The sequence below is a fragment of the Trichechus manatus genome, unplaced genomic scaffold (assembly GCF_000243295.1).
Source record: "Trichechus manatus latirostris isolate Lorelei unplaced genomic scaffold, TriManLat1.0 scaffold00052, whole genome shotgun sequence".
NCBI lineage: Eukaryota > Metazoa > Chordata > Mammalia > Sirenia > Trichechidae > Trichechus > Trichechus manatus.
This window is the reverse complement of record NW_004443988.1, coordinates 14,983,742-15,001,943: the sequence shown is the minus strand read 5'-3', so window position 1 is coordinate 15,001,943 and position 18,202 is coordinate 14,983,742. Positions and strand designations below refer to the sequence as shown.

The window sequence follows — 18,202 nt, the reverse complement described above, 5'->3', positions numbered from 1 at the left end:
CTTATGCCATTTCTTATTGGTCATCTGGATAAGACAGGGGCCTCCCTCGGGACTGTCTGTTCAGAGAGAGAGCTGATAGTGCCTGGCCTCACTGCAGTGTGCGGCACAGTGACTGTACTTCATGAGAACTGAAGACTGCCTGTGCCTAGGAAAACAGCCAGAAAAGGCAGGTGTGAGCTGGCTGAAGTTCTCTTAAGCTGTCCAGGTCTCTTATACTTATTTTGTATTTGCTGGTTTAAAATTTAACCACTTATTTCCTAAATGCCACTTCAGGATGGCACATTTTTTTCATTGTTTTTCTCAGGTGTATAACTTAAAAATAAGAACTGTTCTTTTAATGGCTCTATTAGACTACTATCTATTGTAATAGATGGTTTCAGAGATTTTTACATGAGAAGTTTCATGAGAGATACATTGCATCCATTTGCAAGTATCACTAATAAAAATTTAATCAACCATCTAAGATACTCCACTGGTCTCATCCCTTCAGGAGCAAGGGAGAATGAAGAGAACAGGATACAAGGAAAAGATTAGTCCAAAGGACTAATGGACCACAACTACCAAGGCCTCCACCAGACTGAGTCCAGTACAGCTAGATGGTGCCCAGCTACCACCACTGACTGCTCTGACCAGGATCACAACAGAGGGTTCTGGACAGAGCTGGAGAAGGATGTAGAACAGAATTCTAACTCACAGAAAAAAAAAAGACCAGATTTACTGGCCTAAAGGAGACTGGAGAAAACCCGAGAGTATGGCCCCCAGACACCCTTTAAGCTCAGTGGTGAAGTCACTTCCTAGGTTTACCATTCAGCGGGGAGTGGACAGCCCTGTAAAACCAGATGGGATTAATGAGGTACAGTAGTCCAGTGACAAGGGCCAGAAGGCAGAAGGGGACAAGGAAGCTGGTGATAGGGAACCCAACGTTGAGTAAGGATCGTGTTGATGTGTTGTGAGGTCGTTAACCATTGTCATAGGGCAACATGTGTACTAACTGTTCAATGAGAAACTATTTTGTTCTGTAAACCTTCATCTGAAGTGAGAATAGCAGCACAGTTGGAAGAGCGTAGTTGATGTCACTGAACTGTTCATGTAGAAATTTTTGAAATGGTATATCTTTGGCTATGTATATTTTCACCAAAAAAAAAAGGTCGAGAAGGGAGAGGGTTAACATGTTGTGGGGTTGTTAACCAATGTCATAAAACAATGTGTGTACTACTGTCTCATGAGGAGCTATTTGTTCTGTAAACCTTCACCTGAAGTACAATTTAAAAAAAAAAGATTTTTTTAAAAATAAAAAAAAAATTAATCAGATATATACATTTAAACATCATTGACATCACAAATTATATCATTTTATTTCATAAAATCATAGACTTAGAAGTGCCTCAAGGTTTTTCTAATCAAGAATTCCATCTCCATCATTCCTGGAAGATGTTCACATAAATTTCTACTTGATGGTCTTTACTGATTAGAAATTTATTATCTCAGAAGGCAGGCTTTTTGTTGTAAGTTGTTTCAGAGTTCAGGGGAGTATCGTGGATATTTAGAAAATACAATGTAGATCAAAATTAAGATTAGGTTGTTTCACTCAATCTTACTTTTAACTTTGCTTTTAAAGCCCCATTTCTCCTATCTTTTACTGCTACATTTGAAACAACAATGGGAAATCCTCCCTAGAATGGTATTCCTCAAATGTGGCAAACAGGAGTGTCCTTTTTCATTCTGGAAAAAAATAAGTAGCTCAGCAATACCCCACATGCAGAGGCCTAATGCACAGTGAGGTGATATCATCAGTAAGGGTGGTGGATGAATCTTTTATCCTAATAGCATGTAGTTCACAGGGTGCCAGGTTCACCAGTTGCTCACAGGAATCAGATACCAATAAGAAACCTAATGTATTTCTTTCTTTCCTTTTAGAATTTTTCTCCTTTTAGTAATCTGGTGTCTTTTGTTTAGATAGCTTCCAAGTCAATACTCTGCTTATAACCATATACAACATGTGAATGTAACACATATTTTTCTAAAACCACCTTTTAAAATCAACTTTTCAAACCACTTTTTAAAATAATGTGTGCCTCCATATGTATCTGTGATATATATAATTCATGTAATAGTGTTGATTCAACTGTTGTGTCTTTCTCTTCAGGTAATGTAGGAATTCTCAGCCTGACATAGGTTGATAAGAGTTGAACCTTGAGTCTTGTCCAGGGTCTGAAATGACTTGCACTTATCCTTCTCTGCAGATACTCCGTGAGCACAAAGCAGTCATCGTTCAGAAGTGGGTCCGGGGCTGGCTAGCTCGGACACACTACAAGAGGAGCATGCATGCCATCATCTACCTTCAGTGCTGCTTCCGGCGAATGATGGCCAAGCGTGAGCTGAAGAAGCTCAAGATCGAGGCTCGCTCCGTGGAGCACTACAAGAAGCTTCACATTGGGATGGAGAACAAGATCATGCAGCTGCAGCGCAAAGTTGATGAGCAGGTGTGTTTTAGACAGGAGCTCTGAAAGTAGAGCATGCCTGAAGAAATCCAGTGGGATTATTTTCAGTATTGTCTCTTCTTGACTTTATCCTTCAGTCTGAGCAAGAAGTGAAAAAAATGGCACTAACGAACATGAAAATAATGACAAACTCATAGGTAAGATTATAATTGCAAGGACTAAGCAAGGCAGGAAATGAATTTTGATGACACTGATTGAGGTAAAACACAGCCAAATTTACTAACCCTCCAAATCTTTGTGATTGTGAGTGTTTATACTTCATGCTTCCCAGAGCTTTTGACCACTGTCATTTATCTGCATGTGGTGTAATGTTTATTTTACAGATGAGAAAACAGATACCGAAACATTAAGTGGGCTCTTAAGGTCAGGTAGAAAAGTAAAGGAGGAAGAATGGGCACATAGTATACAAGAACAGAAGCATGTTATAAGCATTCTAGAGGGGAAAAAAAATGAAAAGGAGGAAAAAAGTAGTTCAGGTGATAAGAGTCATAGGATTCCTGCAGCAGTTGCCTCATCTACTTTGTGGTAGCACCTTTGTTATAAATTCCTACTACAGTCTGTGGCTTCCATCATGGGTTGGCCCCATTATTTTATACAGTGCTTTATTCATCCAGAAGATGTTCTCTAGCTTCCCTGGTGTTGAGACAGCCAGGGGAAGGGTCTGAGTGAATCACCTGGTCCACCCAGGTTAGACTTTGTCATTTGGAGAATCAGATTTGTTATTTTCTCTTTTACATTAAGGACTTTTTAGTTATATTTTGGTAATTAATTGTCTTCAGAATAAAAAAAAAAATTAACCTTCAATAACTAGAGTTTTCTAAAACAAACTTCTCATGAAGCCTGTTAAATTTCGTATATATTTCTTTTTTATTTATTCAGCTAGTATCTGTTGAGGACCTTTGTTTATGTGGAGCACATGAGCTAGGTAGAGTGTGGCATGTTGACAGTAGAAATAGCTTTTTCCTTCAACAAAGGATTTAGTGTAATTGACATATGATAAAATAGAAAAATATATAACAAATGCAAAAACCAACAGTAGGGTAGATATTAATCCAGTTAGAAAATGGTGACTGGGGGAAATGGGGAGATACAAGATACAGGGTTCTAGATAGTTATTAAAGTTGAACCACCAACTTGGTTCTGAGTTCCCTGGAAACCACAGTGAAAAGGAATATATGAGTCTCATTGTCTGCAACGAGTAGGTACACATATAAATACACATTTAAATATATGTTCCACTGTGAGTTAAACCCAAAATTAACATGACTGAAATTCTTTGTTTCTGTATTTTTCTCTGAAAGATACTAATGGTCAGAGAGAACTCAACCACAGAACTCAGTGTTCCAGTGTATATAAATGCTTTTCGTTTGTGTTTCATTCCTTTGTCTCTGAAACAAGGGTGTTCTAAAATTCCTGTACTTGTAAAGTGGTCCTAATAGACATCTGTCTTTTGAATAGCTTGTTGAAAACAGCTCACATATTATTTTTTATTTTTTATGTAAAAAAATAAACTAAAAGAATTGGAGGGTAAGGTCATAGTTAAATTTTTGACAAACATTTACTGGACCCTTACTATGTGCAAAGCTCTATGCTAGAAGGTAGAGCATGGTAAGGAATACAAAGATAAGAAAACCACAGTCTTTACCCTTAAAGGAGATTATAATATATGTGGATAATGATAGGTACACAAATCATCTCAGGAAGTGGACAAAATTTGTGGACATGGGGTGGGAGGAGGGAAGTACCAAATAACTGGCTCAGTCTAATAGTGATGAGGGCCCAGCTTCCAAATGAGACCCTGAGCCGTGTGTCACTGTGATGTTTTGCTGAGAAGCACTTTACCTGGCAAGAGAAGCAGAATGATATTCGTGCTTCTGAAGAGTCTTTAGTCTGTTTGCAGAGATCATAGCTTGATTGCTTGAGAATAGTTCCTGAGTAATATTTTAGCACATGCAAATGGTATAAAGATCATTAAGAGTACAGAAATGCTCAGGAGGGCAAAGAAAAACAGGGATTACAGTGAAATGGGATTCATCAAAAAGTTTTCTGAGAGGGAGAGAGGATTTTGAGGTAGTAAGCATAGAGATTTGTAGGAAACTTGTGATGTTGAGGCCATTGTATCGTCCTTGTTTATCACCTGGCTAGTACATGGCTTTTAGTGGCACTCTGATCAAAAGCAAGTATAGGCTCCCCCATTCCTGTATTAAACCTGTTTCTGTCAAGCCGGTTGTGCCTCATAGCAACCCTATAGGACAGAGTAGAACTGCCCAATAGGGTTTCCAAGGAGCGGCTGGTGGATTCGAACTGCTGACCTTTTGGTTAGCAGCCGAGCTCTTACCTGCTGTGCCACCAAGGGTCCATTTCTGGATTAATAACCAGGAAATTAAGGATTTGCTACATACTCACCTTGTGACTATAAGAAAATCATATCTGTTGCTCATTGTGTAAAATTAATTTGCACCCACTCTCTTCTGTTTTTGTGTCACAAAGAGGGTATTGATTGTGTTATTGTAAACGTTGAGGTTAGTATTTTGCTTAGATCCTCTACCAATGCTAAATCCATGAATAGGCATGGCTTTCTCACTAAATGCGTTTGATGATACGTGTATTTACTTACTGTTTCGTATGTGTGTATTTAAAGAACAAAGACTACAAATGCCTCGTGGAGAAACTGGCCCATCTGGAAGCAATATATAACACTGAGACTGAGAAGCTACGAAGTGACTTAGAACGCCTTCACCTAAGTGAGGAGGAAGCAAAAGTTGCCACTAAACGGGTCCTCAATCTGCAGGAAGAAATTGCCAAGCTCCGGAAAGACCTAGAACAAACTCGGTCAGAGAAAAAATCCATTGAGGAAAGTGCAGATAGATACAGACAAGAAACCGAGCAGGTGAGAGCTAATGTTCATATCCCCATCTACTTCTCTACCCAAAGGAAATGTGTGGTGTGTTGGCCTAGCCCATGAGGCTCAATGTTGGTTTTAATTGAAGGTGGAATACAAAATTCAGCTGGTTTACTGTTCTTTATTAGTGTTTCCCAAGCATTTTCTCCTATATTATCAGTGAGTAGCTGCAAGTGTCTTAGTAGAACCTTTTAACTCTAATAAGAACAGAGGCAAAGCAGTATTTTAAGAAGAAAATTAATAGTCAAGTGCTATCTATACTTTCTCTTTAAATGTCTTGGTCTGGATGGTGTGTAGACTCCTCTTCTTCAGTAGGATTAATGTGATTAAAAAGCCAATCAAACAATGAACACTCAGTACCTGTCAGTAGGGATCTTTTTGGAAACTTGAATTAAGGCTGTGTTAAGTCCAAGTGGAAGAAATCCAGTGTCTACAGACTAACCATAGCCCAGAGCTACTGTGCAGACAGGACAACGACAAAAATGCTTGTAGATTCGTTGGTGCTTCCACACTATAAATTTGCATTAAATTTTATCAAAACTTTATTAAGTACACAAAATATCAAGGTCTCAAGCACTATTGAGCTATGTTGCTTAAACATTTATAAAAGTACCTCAACATGAGGTTTACTGGAAAAAGTAATAGATTTTCAAAGAGTCCACTAGTATCGCCATCTTCATATGAAAAGAGTTGACTATGTCAGCTCTAACTGCTGGCAAGAATCCCAGTTATGCTCTTTCTGTACTGACTTCGGAGCCCTGGTGGCATAGTGATTAAGAGCTCGGCTGCTAGCCAAAAGGTCGGCAGTTCAAATCCACCAGCTGCTCCTTGGAAACCCTATGGGGCAGTTCTACTCTGTCCTGTAGGATTGCTATGAGTTGGAATCGACTCAACAGCAGTGGGTTTGGTTTGGTTTGGTACTGACATTGGAACATAATAGGAGCACAAGCAGTGAGAACCTCAGCAGGATTTAAGATGCAGTTCAGGTAGTATAGTGAGGCCAATAAAATTGAGATGCTAGCATGATATTCAGAGTCCTGATAAAATACTTCCTTCTGTATCTCTAGCAGATGACCTGGGCTCTGTACATGGAAATAGCAGTGCTATTATGTACTGTTATTTGACATGGCAAGGTTGTTCTATCAGAATTCAGATGTGCCTTCAAAGGGATAATCATGAGCGTTTAAGAACTCTGCTTTTCTGTTAAGTTTCCTGAATCTGTGGAAGCAAAGTATTTAAGCTTGGTGGGGAGATCCCCCTTCTGCTTCATAGACAAGTTCTTGTCATTCTGGTTTGGTAGAATAATACACATGAACAGATTCAGATTTCTCGTTTCTTTTCATTATCTTCTACTTTTCACATGGATAGCTGTAAGCACTAACATCCTTTGGATGGAGTGTAGTGATAGGGGAGGAATGAGAAAATGTCACTGTGACAGCCACCTTTATGGCTGGGAAAATGACATTCTCAGCCAGTCTGATCAAGATGTGTCTGAATCTGCTGGGGGTGTGGGCTCTGCATATGTATTTTGAAAAAACACCACAGGTGATTGATTGCACACCCCTGACAAAGAGCAGCTTCTCTCGAGAGACCACAGAGAACTCGAGTGTCTCTACTGACAGTGGATGTTAAGGCCATATCATTATGGAGGGAAGAGACTGGACCACAAGAAGGGGCACCTTCTGGATTAACTTCTGCTGTGGTACAGTGTTGTTATCTAGCTTTCCTTGTCACCAGGGATCCTTAGCCACAGGGTTCCCTGCCTCTGAACCCCTTACATAATGAGAGGTATGCCCATCAACTTTCTCTTATTATTTAAGCTATTGCTTTAGGAGTTCCTTGAACTGATGTGTAGAGAAAAGAAGTCGAATTTCACTAATCACAAGCACACATTATATTCCAAAGATGAACTGAGTAAATTATATTCATTGCAAAGTTACCTTTGGTTTTGATTTTTGCTTCATGGGAATCCTTATCCAACCAGGAATTAGAAAGTGAAAGATCAATGCTTATTTAACAAAAGGACTAGTTCTCAATATTGCAAGACTGTTAAAGGAAATGAAAGGGAAATTCTCTTCCTCAGGACAGATAACAAGGAGCTTCAGAAGATCTTTAGTGAATAGCCAGAACTAAAGGCCCCTTGACATCCTTCTTAACCTCCTGAATCTCTCCATTTGAATCTTGGGTACACATAAGCTTTGTGTTAGGGTATAGGTAAGAAGGCAAGTTCATTTCTTTGAGAGCAAATGGCTTAGTAGGTCCCAGGCAATTTGCTAAATGCTCAAGGTACAAAGTAAAAGAACAACAAGCATACTTGTCTTCCAAGAATTTCTATTCTGTTGGGGAAGACAAAAAGTAAATAATTATATAAGGGCTATAAGGAGGCATACAGAGGTTCCTGTGGTAACCCAGAGGAGAGACATCTTATTGGAGGGCGTTTCTAGGACGGCTCTCTGGAGGAGGTAATGCCTGAGCCAAGTTGGAAGGATGACCAGATATAACGAGGCAGAGAAATGAGGCACAGAGATAGTGAAAGCAAGGAGTCTTGTAGTCTGTGTAGCCCTCACACTTAGTAATTGGACTTCCTCTGTCTGTTACAGCCACCTCAGTTTATTCATTCATTTTAGAGCTGGTGTGTTTCATTTTATAGCTGGTGTCAAATCTGAAAGAAGAAAACACTTTGCTGAAACAGGAAAAAGAGACCCTCAACCACCTTATTGTGGAGCAGGCTAAAAAGATGACAGGTAAGATTCCTGTGGGCCCAACCTACTGCACTCCAACGAACTTTACAGCAACGTTTGATAAGGTACAACCTTGTTTCATAAGGTACATTGCTTAGAGTTTAAATATTTTTAAAGATTGAAGATGGGACTATCTGGTTGTCATCAGTAAGTATAGGGTTGCTCTGAGTCGCGACAACAGTGGGTTTGGTCTTGTAAAGCTAGTCTGTTTACAATTGTGAGTTAATGTCAGGAAATAGCATACATAATTTTTAAACAGTTAATTTGTTCTGCATGTATGATTTAACTCTCATAGCTTATAAGTTTCCTATTGATTTAGGAATAATTCTTGAGCTAACATGTATATGTGTGTGTGTGCGCCTGTATGTATTTTATTTATTTATTTTTTGCTAAACCAATGGATATTATTCTTCTAAGATCAACCAATCTTTGCCATGAAATTAAAAAAAAAAAGAAAATTTTTTAAATAGAGAACTAATTAGATGTGGACAGTTCTGTTTGCTGTTTGTAGGACAGATTTAGAATGGAGATCATTTACAAGGAATCCACCTACACACAAACATAGAGTAAGAAGATACAGATCTGAACTACAGTAATTAGTGGTAGAAATGGGAGGAAGAGGTAGGTTGGAATTAAGTTCTATTAGGTGAAAAGAATTAATAGAATATTATCATTTTAGATATGGTATTCAAAATGGTAATAAAAATGTTCTAAAGTTTTGAGATGAGGTCTCAAAATAATGATAGTGTGTTATTAGTAAAGAGGAAATTGAGGGGAAAAAGGACCTGTTTATGAAGCAAATTAATGAAATCAATTGTTAGAGTATTAAGTGTTGGGTATCAGCTAGGGTCTCAAGATGGAGGTGTTCCGAAAGCAGACTGAGATCAGAGATTAGAAAGAGAGTAAGAAATAAACCTGGAAATACTCATTGAAACTAGTGTAAGAGAGGCCACCATGCCTTTCTCCACACCATCCTTTCTCCAATTAAAAGGGATAACGTAGAGGAAAGAGACGAAAACCTGAAATTAAGCCTTGTAAAATGACCAGAAGTAAGGGATAAAGTGGAGAAAAGAAGCCAAAAGAAAGAAAAATTAAGAAGGGAAAGAGAAAGCAGAGTCACTGAAGCCTTAGCTTCTACGATACAGAATGTGATGGAACAATCCAGAATGGTAAGAGTAGTTCTAGGAAAGTGTAACTTGAAATTGAATGATGATAACAAAGAAATAACTGTGGATTTGCCTAGAGAAAATTTGTTGTTAGCTTTGTAGCAGCTTCAACAAACTGGTGAGAATAAAAGCCAGTTTACAGAATGTTGTACAGAGAAGAAATTCACTTATTTACAAATTATTAAAGCCCCACTCCAGGCAAGCATCGTGGTGGGCACCAGGGAAACAGTTGTGACAAGTTACTTGCAGCCCTTGCTTACAGAGAAAGCAATTGTGAAGCAATAGAAGCAGGAAGGGAAGATTAACTAAAATTTAGCCACAAAACAAGGATGAAATGGGGCATAGTGTGGGAAGATTAATATTGTACGTCTCTTGTAGGCAGCATATAGATGGATCGTGTTTTTTTAATCCAATCTGCCACTCTGTCTCTTTATTGGTGCATTTAGTCCATTTACATTCAGTGTAATTATTGATAGGTATGAGTTTAGTGCTGTCATTTTGATGTCTTTTTTTGTGGGTTGTTCACAGTTTCTTTGTTCCGCTTAATTTTCTGTGCTGAGTCGTTTTCTTTATGTATTTTCTTTTCATCTTTTTCATTGTTGTTGATTTTGTTTGCTGAGTCTTCATATTTTTGTAGTTTTTGACTTGGACTTGTAGGATTGTAGTTTCCTTTGTGGTTACCTTAATATTTACCCCTATTTTTCTAAGTTTATACCAGTCTTTTATTTTTTATATCGCCTTGACTTCCTCTCCATATGAAAAATCTATGTCTACATTTTTTAAGTCCCTCTTTTTTGTTTTAATGTTGTCATCTTTTACATATTGACATCTGTTTCCCTATTTTCAGTGTTTTAGCTTTGACTTACTTTTGTGACTTCCCTATCTGGGTTGATATCTGGTTGCTCTGTCCTGTGTTCTAGTCTTGGGTTGTTATCTGATGTTACTGATTTTCTAACCGGAGGACTCCCTTTAGTATTTCTTATAATTTTGGTTTGGTTTTTGCAAATTCCCTAAACTTCTGTTTATCTGGAAATGCACTAATTTCACCATCATATTTGAGAGACAGTTTTGCTGGATATATAATTCTTGGCTGGCAGTTTTTTTCCTTCAAGGCTTTATATGTCACCCCATTGCCTTCTTGCCTGCATGGTTACTGCTGAGTAGTCCAAGCTTATTCTTATTGACTCTCCTTTGTAGATGACTTTTCGTTTATCCCTAGCTGCTCTTAAAATTCTCTCTTTATCTTTGGTTTTGGCAAGTTTGATTATAGTGTGTCTTGGTGATTTTCTTTTGGGATCTACCTTATGTGGGGTTTGATGAGCATAGATATCTTCTCATCTTTCACGGTATCAGGGAAGTTTTCTGCCAACAAATCTTCAACAATTCACTCTGTATTTTCTGTTATCCGCCCCCCCGTTCTGGTACTCCAGTCACTCGTGGGTTATTCCTTTGATACAGTCCCACATAATTCTTAGGGTTTCTTCATTTTTTTAATCCTTTTATCTGATTTTTCCTCAAATAAGTTGGTGTCAAGTGCTTTATCTTCAATCTCACTAATTCTGACTTCCATGGCCTCAATTCTGCTCTTGTGACTTTCTATTGAGTTGTCTCATTCTGAAATTTTATTGTTAATCTTCTGCATTTCTGATTGCTGTCTCTCTATGGTTTCTTGCAACCTGTTTAATTTGTCATTATGCTCTTCTCTAATCTTTTTAATTTCCTCCTTTTCGTGTTCTGTGTTTTGCTTAATTTCCTTCCTAATGTCTTGAAGAGTTCTGTATGTTAATCTTTTGTATTCTGCTTCCAGTAATTCCAAGAAATTTTCCTACTGTGGAAAATTTCTAGATTCTTTATTTTGGGAGCTTGCTGAAGCCATCGTGGATTGCCTGTTTATGTGATTTGATATTGACTGTTGTCTCTGAGCTGTCAATAAGTTATTATATTTATTTATTTTATGTTTTCTTACTGTGTCCTAGATTCTTGTTTTGTTTTGATATGCCCAAATAGGCTGCTCGTATGAGCTAGTTTGATTATTGGCGCCTCTGAAGCTCTAATGTCCTGTCACCAGGTGGTTAGATCTGTTACTAAATATGTATGCTCAGGAGTTTGCGCACTCCTCCTGTATGGATTCAGCTCAGGTGTTCAGGCTGATAGCCACCAAGTGTTTGGTGTAGGCTCTCACTTACAGTCCTAGACAGGCACGGGTGATTGGTGTAGGCACAGGCATCTGGCTGCAGTGGGGGGACACACTCTGACCAAGGCAGAGAGCTGACAGTCACCCCTGAGTGTCCAGGAGGAAGTTTTCCTGTTCCCTAGAACGCGTAGGTGGGTGGGTTTTGCAGCCAGACTATGAGCACCTAATGCTGTTGGCTATAAAGACTGGGGGGCACCTCTTAATCGTGGGCACCTCTCGTAGGTGGCTAGGTGGTGTGGGTGGAGCCACCAGTCCTCAGGCCCCTGATGTGGGTAGGTGAAGAGCCTGCTTAATGGGCAGAGCAGTGTCAAATGTCAAGAACCTGCCACTTCACAGCTGAAACAGTTGAAGTTAGAGTTCTGGTATATACCCTGTTGTACTACAGTAGTGAGGGCCTGCACTGTTGAGATGGGCCCACACAAGTCTATGCAGGCGGAAAGGCACTCAAAGTCTGTGGATCCCTTATGCCTGTGCCTAGGCAAAGGAGCTGTGCTTATCCTGGGTTCCTTGCTTAGGGGAGCAGGCAGTTTATTTTTTCCCCTATTTGTTAATTTGTTCACTGTCCAAGGCAGGGAGAATGGCTCTGGGCGTGTGACAGATCCTACTTCCAGCCCAGGGACTCGGCAATTGCTGAAGCTGGTCCGGGACCCAGTGCAGAGCAGGGAGTGGGGAGGTAAATGGGAGACAGGTTTTTCCCTAAGAGGGGTGGTTTTGATCTGCGCGGTAAGCTGTACGCAATTATCTTTCTTCAGATCGAGGGCTGCTTCTCACTGGTTTTGGGTGGCCGTGTAGACGCTTATTGGCTGGGTCTTTCCCGGTGCTGAAAATGTGCCTCCTGAGCACAGCTGTTGGCCTGCCTCACCTCTCCCGCCAGAGCTGCTCAGGCCTGAAGGGCTCACACTGTCACCGTGTCAGGTCTGACAAGTCCTCACTGCTTCCAAACCGTCTCTCCCTCCCGCTGCCACTCAGTCCGGTTCCTCAACTCTACCTTTGATGTTCTGGGCTCCCAGACTGTCATATGTAATCGAATCACTTGTGTTTTTGGATCTTTGTTGTAAGAGGGTCCACCGGAAGTGTCTGACTACTCTGCCATATTGGCCCCACCTCTCGGAGGCTTAATATTGTAAATGTGACTGGTTGGCTCATTGAGTTAAAATACACAGCCAAGATTTGAGGCTTTTTTGCTTTGCTGTTTCTGCAGTCAGGGACTAATCTCCAATCTCCAGACCATGTACCAGTCAAATGCAAGCTACTGGCAACAGAGTGGGTGGGTAAATGGGAAGGTCAGGATTCCCCTAGCACCTGTGAGGTGGCCAAAAAAGTAAACAACTCTGGTGACCAGACCTAGGGATTTTATCTAGTTAGAAGAGGGGACTAACAGGGCAGCAAGAGTAGTTTAGAGTGCTGGAAAATTTAAGATGGGACCATGGAACTGAGGATGAGCAGACAGACTCTGTAGAGTATTATAGCTAGGCCCCCAGAGAAACTGAGAGAGTACATTAGTTTGGACATAAGAATGTTATGAATAGCCTGAAGCAGAATATTATTGGAGTTAAAAAACAGACTTTAGTTAATAAACAGTGATGCACGAAAGTTTATCAAGGGTTGCTGAAAGCAGTGTATAAACTAGCGGTTCCATAGCATGTGGTGCAGAGCATGACCCTTGAAGACAGACAAGAGTGGGCTCTTCCCATTCCTGCTGTGTGGCCTCTTTAAGCTTCTCTAACCCTCCCTGTTCCTACATGTCTTGCCAGCAAAGAACTAAGAGGTCCCTATCTCTCTTGCTCCCTAGAAGTATCAGCCTTAGAGATAATCTTATGGTCAAATGGCCAGAAATGCTCTGAAACATCTCTTACACCAGGAAAGAAGTAAGATAATTACCATTTTTGGAATGGGAATAGGAATACCAACTAAGAATGTACACAGAAGAACTCAGTTGATGATAGTTGTTATTAGTAATACATGACTTCATTTTTTGTCATGATATATTTTCTTTCTGTACATTCCCTAAGATACTCTTTAAAGATTATAGTGGTGCTAAAAATAAAAATCCCGGGCAGAGAACGTGAAAATCAATGTACCTGTTTTCATTCTTGTATTCTATGGAGCCATCTTTGGCATGTATTTCTCTCTTCTTTCTTTCAGAGACTATGGAGAAGAAGCTAATAGAAGAAACAAAACAACTGGAACTCGATCTTAATGATGAAAGGTTGAGATATCAGAACCTTCTGAATGAGTTCAGTCGCCTGGAAGAAAGATATGATGACCTCAAGGAAGAGATGACCCTGATGGTGGTGAGTCAAACACTTTTTTTTTTTTTTAAATAAAAAATTTTAAACGTATACAAGAGTAGATAGTAGAAATAACCCCCATGTACTCCATGTGTTGTTGTTAGCTGTCCTCAAGTCAGTCCCAACTCATGGCGACCCCATGCACAGCAAGATTGGGCTGTTAAAATGATCCATAGGGTTTTCATGGGCTGATTTTTCAGACACAGATCACCAGGCCTTTCTTCGTAGTCTTTCTTAGTCTGGAAGCTCCGCTGAAACTTGTTCAGCATTATAGCAATATGCAAGCCTCCACCGACAGATGGGTGGTGGCTGCACTGAGATGCATTGGCCAAGAATTAAACTCGAGTCTCCTGCATGGAAGGCAAGAACTCTACCACTGAACCACCACTGCACCCATATTCTATTTCCCGATCACTGAGTTCCAAAATGGCCATCACATCTCTGCTTCCATTCAGTGGATTATTTTAAAGCAAATCCCAGAAATCAGAAAACTTCATTTTTAAGTACTTAGTAAAGTCAAGCACTTTAAAGACTGGACTATGAAATAGTTTAGGATATTATTTTATGTATTGAATGTCTTAATGCAAAATTCACCTATAAAGCAAATCTTTATATGGCTGAGTCTTTCTTCCCCCCAGTTTTTATTATAATTGTAAAGATACATTACTAGAAAAGAAAATGCAGCCTCTAGTTGTAATAAAAGTTATTTAAGAATTATCTATTTCTGGAAATAACCTAAATGTTCAAGTCCAAGAGAATGGCTTAATAAATAATGATGCTTCTATTTGACATACTATTTTGTCATAAAATGACATTTGAAAAGAAAATTTAAAAAATGTCTGTACAAAAAAAAAAAATCTATTTCAAGGACTGTTCTGCATTTGCAAATGTACCTTTTGTACTTTTAATAGTTCTGCTCACCCTCCCTGTTCTGCTTGTCCTGCTATCAGGAAACGAGTTCTCTCACTCTCTTGTTCCCTACAAGTGTCAATCTTAAAGGTAACCTGATGGTACAAATGGACAGAAGTGCTCTGAAATATCTCTTATAAAAAGCAAGATAATTTGGTATCTGTAGAGTATTTGCTTCAAATTTTGCTTCTATCTGGATCTTCTTGAGAAGGTTCTTTAAAATATGAGACATTTAAAAAGTCAAAATAAAGAGGACTTCCAGGCAACGTGGCACTATAGTCAGAAGCAGCACGCCGTCCCTCTGCAGCAAAGATCAGAAAAACTAAGTCAAACAGAATTACACGTCAATTCTGAAACTCTAAACATCAAGTGAAGAGATAAAGAACTCAGCCAAGCACCGAATGTAATAAGAAACTGACCGAGAACAGAGTGCGAGGAGAGATAACATGCAGAGGTCCCCATCAGCTACCGCAGCACAGATCTGCCATTTTGGACTCCTATCGGAGGTCAGCGAATAGGAGGTACCAGAAAGCCGCTTTACGGAGCTTCCAGTAGGAGACAGAACAACCGGTAACCCACAATATAGGCTTTCCCACCCCTTCCCTTCTTCACCCCCACTTAGCCTGCTCTGCTTCATGCAGCCACAGTCTATTGGCCGGGAAACACGAGCTTTCCCCCAGTGCCACTTGGATTCCACCCACCCGCACTGGCTAGCTCCCTGAGCGCCAGCTGTTGGCTGCTGGTGTTGCTTTTTTCCGCTTCTTTAGATTTCTTCCTTACCTCTCAACACCTCCCCCTCCTTTCTCTCAAATACCTGGCTCTGTGCGCCATCTTTGCTTCTTCCTGAAAGGCTGCAAAACACTGCTCAACTGCGAAACTGCTTCCCGGCCCATGCCACCACGCTGGTGGGACCCTGGGGCTTTTTTGTTTGTTTGTTTCTTCTGATTCGTTCTGTTTTGATTTGTTTGTTTGTTTTCTTTTTCTTTTCTCGGCTTTGGAGCCCCTTCCAGACAGGCAGTACAATGCGGCTTGGAAACTAGTCCCTTACTCTGTGTGGATGCACAGGGACATCCCTGGGGGCATTTCTTTTTCTTTTTTTTTTTTGTTTGTTTGTTTTTGGTTGTTTTTTTTTTTCATTTCTTTGTTTAATTTGCTTCTCTCTCTTTTCCCTTTTTGTCTTTCTTCATTTCCAGTTTCTTGATTTATTCATTTTTTTTCTTTTACCCTTTTTCTTTTTTTTTTTCATTTTTGTTTTTCCCCATTTCTCTGTCTCTCATCTCTCCACTCCAATAGCAAGCTCGCTTAGCACTCTTTTTTGTTTGTATGTTTTTAGCTCCTGTTCCTCTCTGTCATCTTTACATACCCATCTTAGCTCCACACATCACCATCTACCCCTTCCTTCCTGCCTACCTGCACTGTGCGCTGAACATCACACTCCCAAGCAGCACAGACACGGCCTACTGGAACCTGCCCTGCACTGATTCCTGGTCTGTACTGTCAGCCCTGGTACCTGGCACAAAAAACCTATCCCAGCAACTCCCCTTCAGCTGGACCTGCCCTGCTGTACCATACCTGAGTGACTGACCCTGCCCATTGGAGAAGGAGGTGAAAAGTATTGTGCCCACAGACGAGCAAACAACAAAGAACGCACAGCCCGCCTGCTCAGACATAACCAAATAAAACAAAATGCAGGACAAAACAAATCTACAATCAGTAAATGAGGAAAATAGCCACTGAATGCCCCAAAGACAGCAGACCATATCAAAACATTTACAAAAACAGGACAGGATGGTTCCAGTAGGCGTCCAAAATAAAACACCAGATGACCTTCCAGTAGAAGAAAAGGCACTAGACCTAACTGATTGGGAATTGAAATCTCTAATATTCAGAATTGTCCAAGAGTTGAAGCAAAAAACAGACAAAAATGAGGAAAAAGTAGACAAATTCATGGAAAAGACTGACAAATTCATTGAAAATACAGACAAAAAATGGAAGAATTCAGGAAAATAATACAGGAACAAAATGCTGAAGTAAATTCACAATTAGAAATCATAGAAAAACAACAATTAGAAATCCAACAAGATTTCAGAAATGGACAGTGTCATAGAAGGGCTGAGGAGCAGGTTTGAAACGATGGAACATAGGATCAGAGAAACTGAATAAAAACAATTGGATGTAACTCTGTTTGAGGAAAAATCAGAAAAAAGAACAAATTAAAATGAAGAAACCCTGAGAATTATGTGGGATACAATCAAAAGCAAAAATCTGCGAGTGATCGGAGTTCCAGAACAGGGAGAAAACAGAAAACAGAGAGGATCATTGAAGAACTGCTGACAGAAAACTTCCCCAGTATCATGAAAGATGAAAAGCTGACGATCCAAGAAGCTCAGCGAACCCCATATAGGATAGACCCCAAAAGAAAATCACCAAGGCATATCGTAATCACACTCACTAAAACCAAAGACAAAGAATCCTGAGAGCAGCTTGAGAAAAACAAAAAGTCACATACAGAGGAGAAACAATAAGACTAAGCTCGGGTTATTCGGCAGAAACCATGTAGGCAAGAAGGCAATGGGATGACATATATAAAATCTTGAAAGAAAAAAATTGTCAGCCATGAATAGTATATCCTGCAAAACTCTCGTTCAAATATGATGGTGAAATTAGGTCATTTCCAGATAAACAGAAATTAAGGGACTTTTTAAAAACCAAACCAAACTTACGAGACTTATTAAAGGAAGTCCTTTGATCTGAAAACAAACAATATCAGACCACAGGCTGAGTATAGGACACAGGATTGTACTAGCCGGATACCAACCTAGCAAATGAACTGTTAAAGACTATGCAAAACCAAAAGAATTACAAAAGGGAACCAGAGAGGTTAATCTGTAAACGACAACAGTATCGAACAATAAAAGAGGGAATAAACGGTGTAGGTATAGAACCTTCTAATGGAGAAGAAGTCAAGCAGTACCAAGTAATAATAGACTGGTTCAAATCTAGGAAGATAAGGATAAATTTCAAGGTAACTACAAAGAAAGTTAACAAACCTACTCATCAAAATAAAGAAGAAAAATATAAAGTCTCAGTAAAAACAAAAACAAAAATGAAAAATCCACAAACAAAAGGAACTCAGCGCAGTAGAATAAGCGGAACAAAGAAAATGTCAGCACCACAAAAAAAAAAGTACTATAAAATGCAGTCCCACTCCTAGGAATATATCCTAGAAAAATAAGAGCCGTCACCCTAATAGACATATGCACACCCATATTCATTGAAGCACTGTTCACAATAGCAAAAAGATGGAAACAACCTAGATGCCCATCAACAGGTGAATGGATAAACAAACTATGGTACATACATATAATGGAGTATTATACAAAGATAAAGAACAATGATGAATCTGTGAAACATCTCATAACATGGATGAAACTGGAGGACATTATGCTGAGTGAAATAGGTCAATCACAAAAGGACAAATATTGTATGAGACTTCTA

At 39.6% G+C, this 18,202-nt stretch overlaps 1 protein-coding gene across 11 annotated transcripts in view; it reads left to right on the top strand.

Annotated features, from left to right (window-relative positions):
* MYO5A (myosin VA) overlaps window positions 1-18,202 on the top strand; it is a 272,641-nt gene that overhangs the window by 182,931 nt on the left and 71,508 nt on the right. For all 11 annotated transcript variants that reach the window (XM_023732489.1, XM_023732490.1, XM_023732488.1 and 8 more), the window contains 4 exons: window positions 2,244-2,483; window positions 5,143-5,391; window positions 8,054-8,147; window positions 13,650-13,798. In XM_023732489.1, coding sequence (XP_023588257.1) covers window positions 2,244-2,483; window positions 5,143-5,391; window positions 8,054-8,147; window positions 13,650-13,798 — 732 coding nt within the window. The remainder of the gene's footprint in view (window positions 1-2,243; window positions 2,484-5,142; window positions 5,392-8,053; window positions 8,148-13,649; window positions 13,799-18,202) is intronic.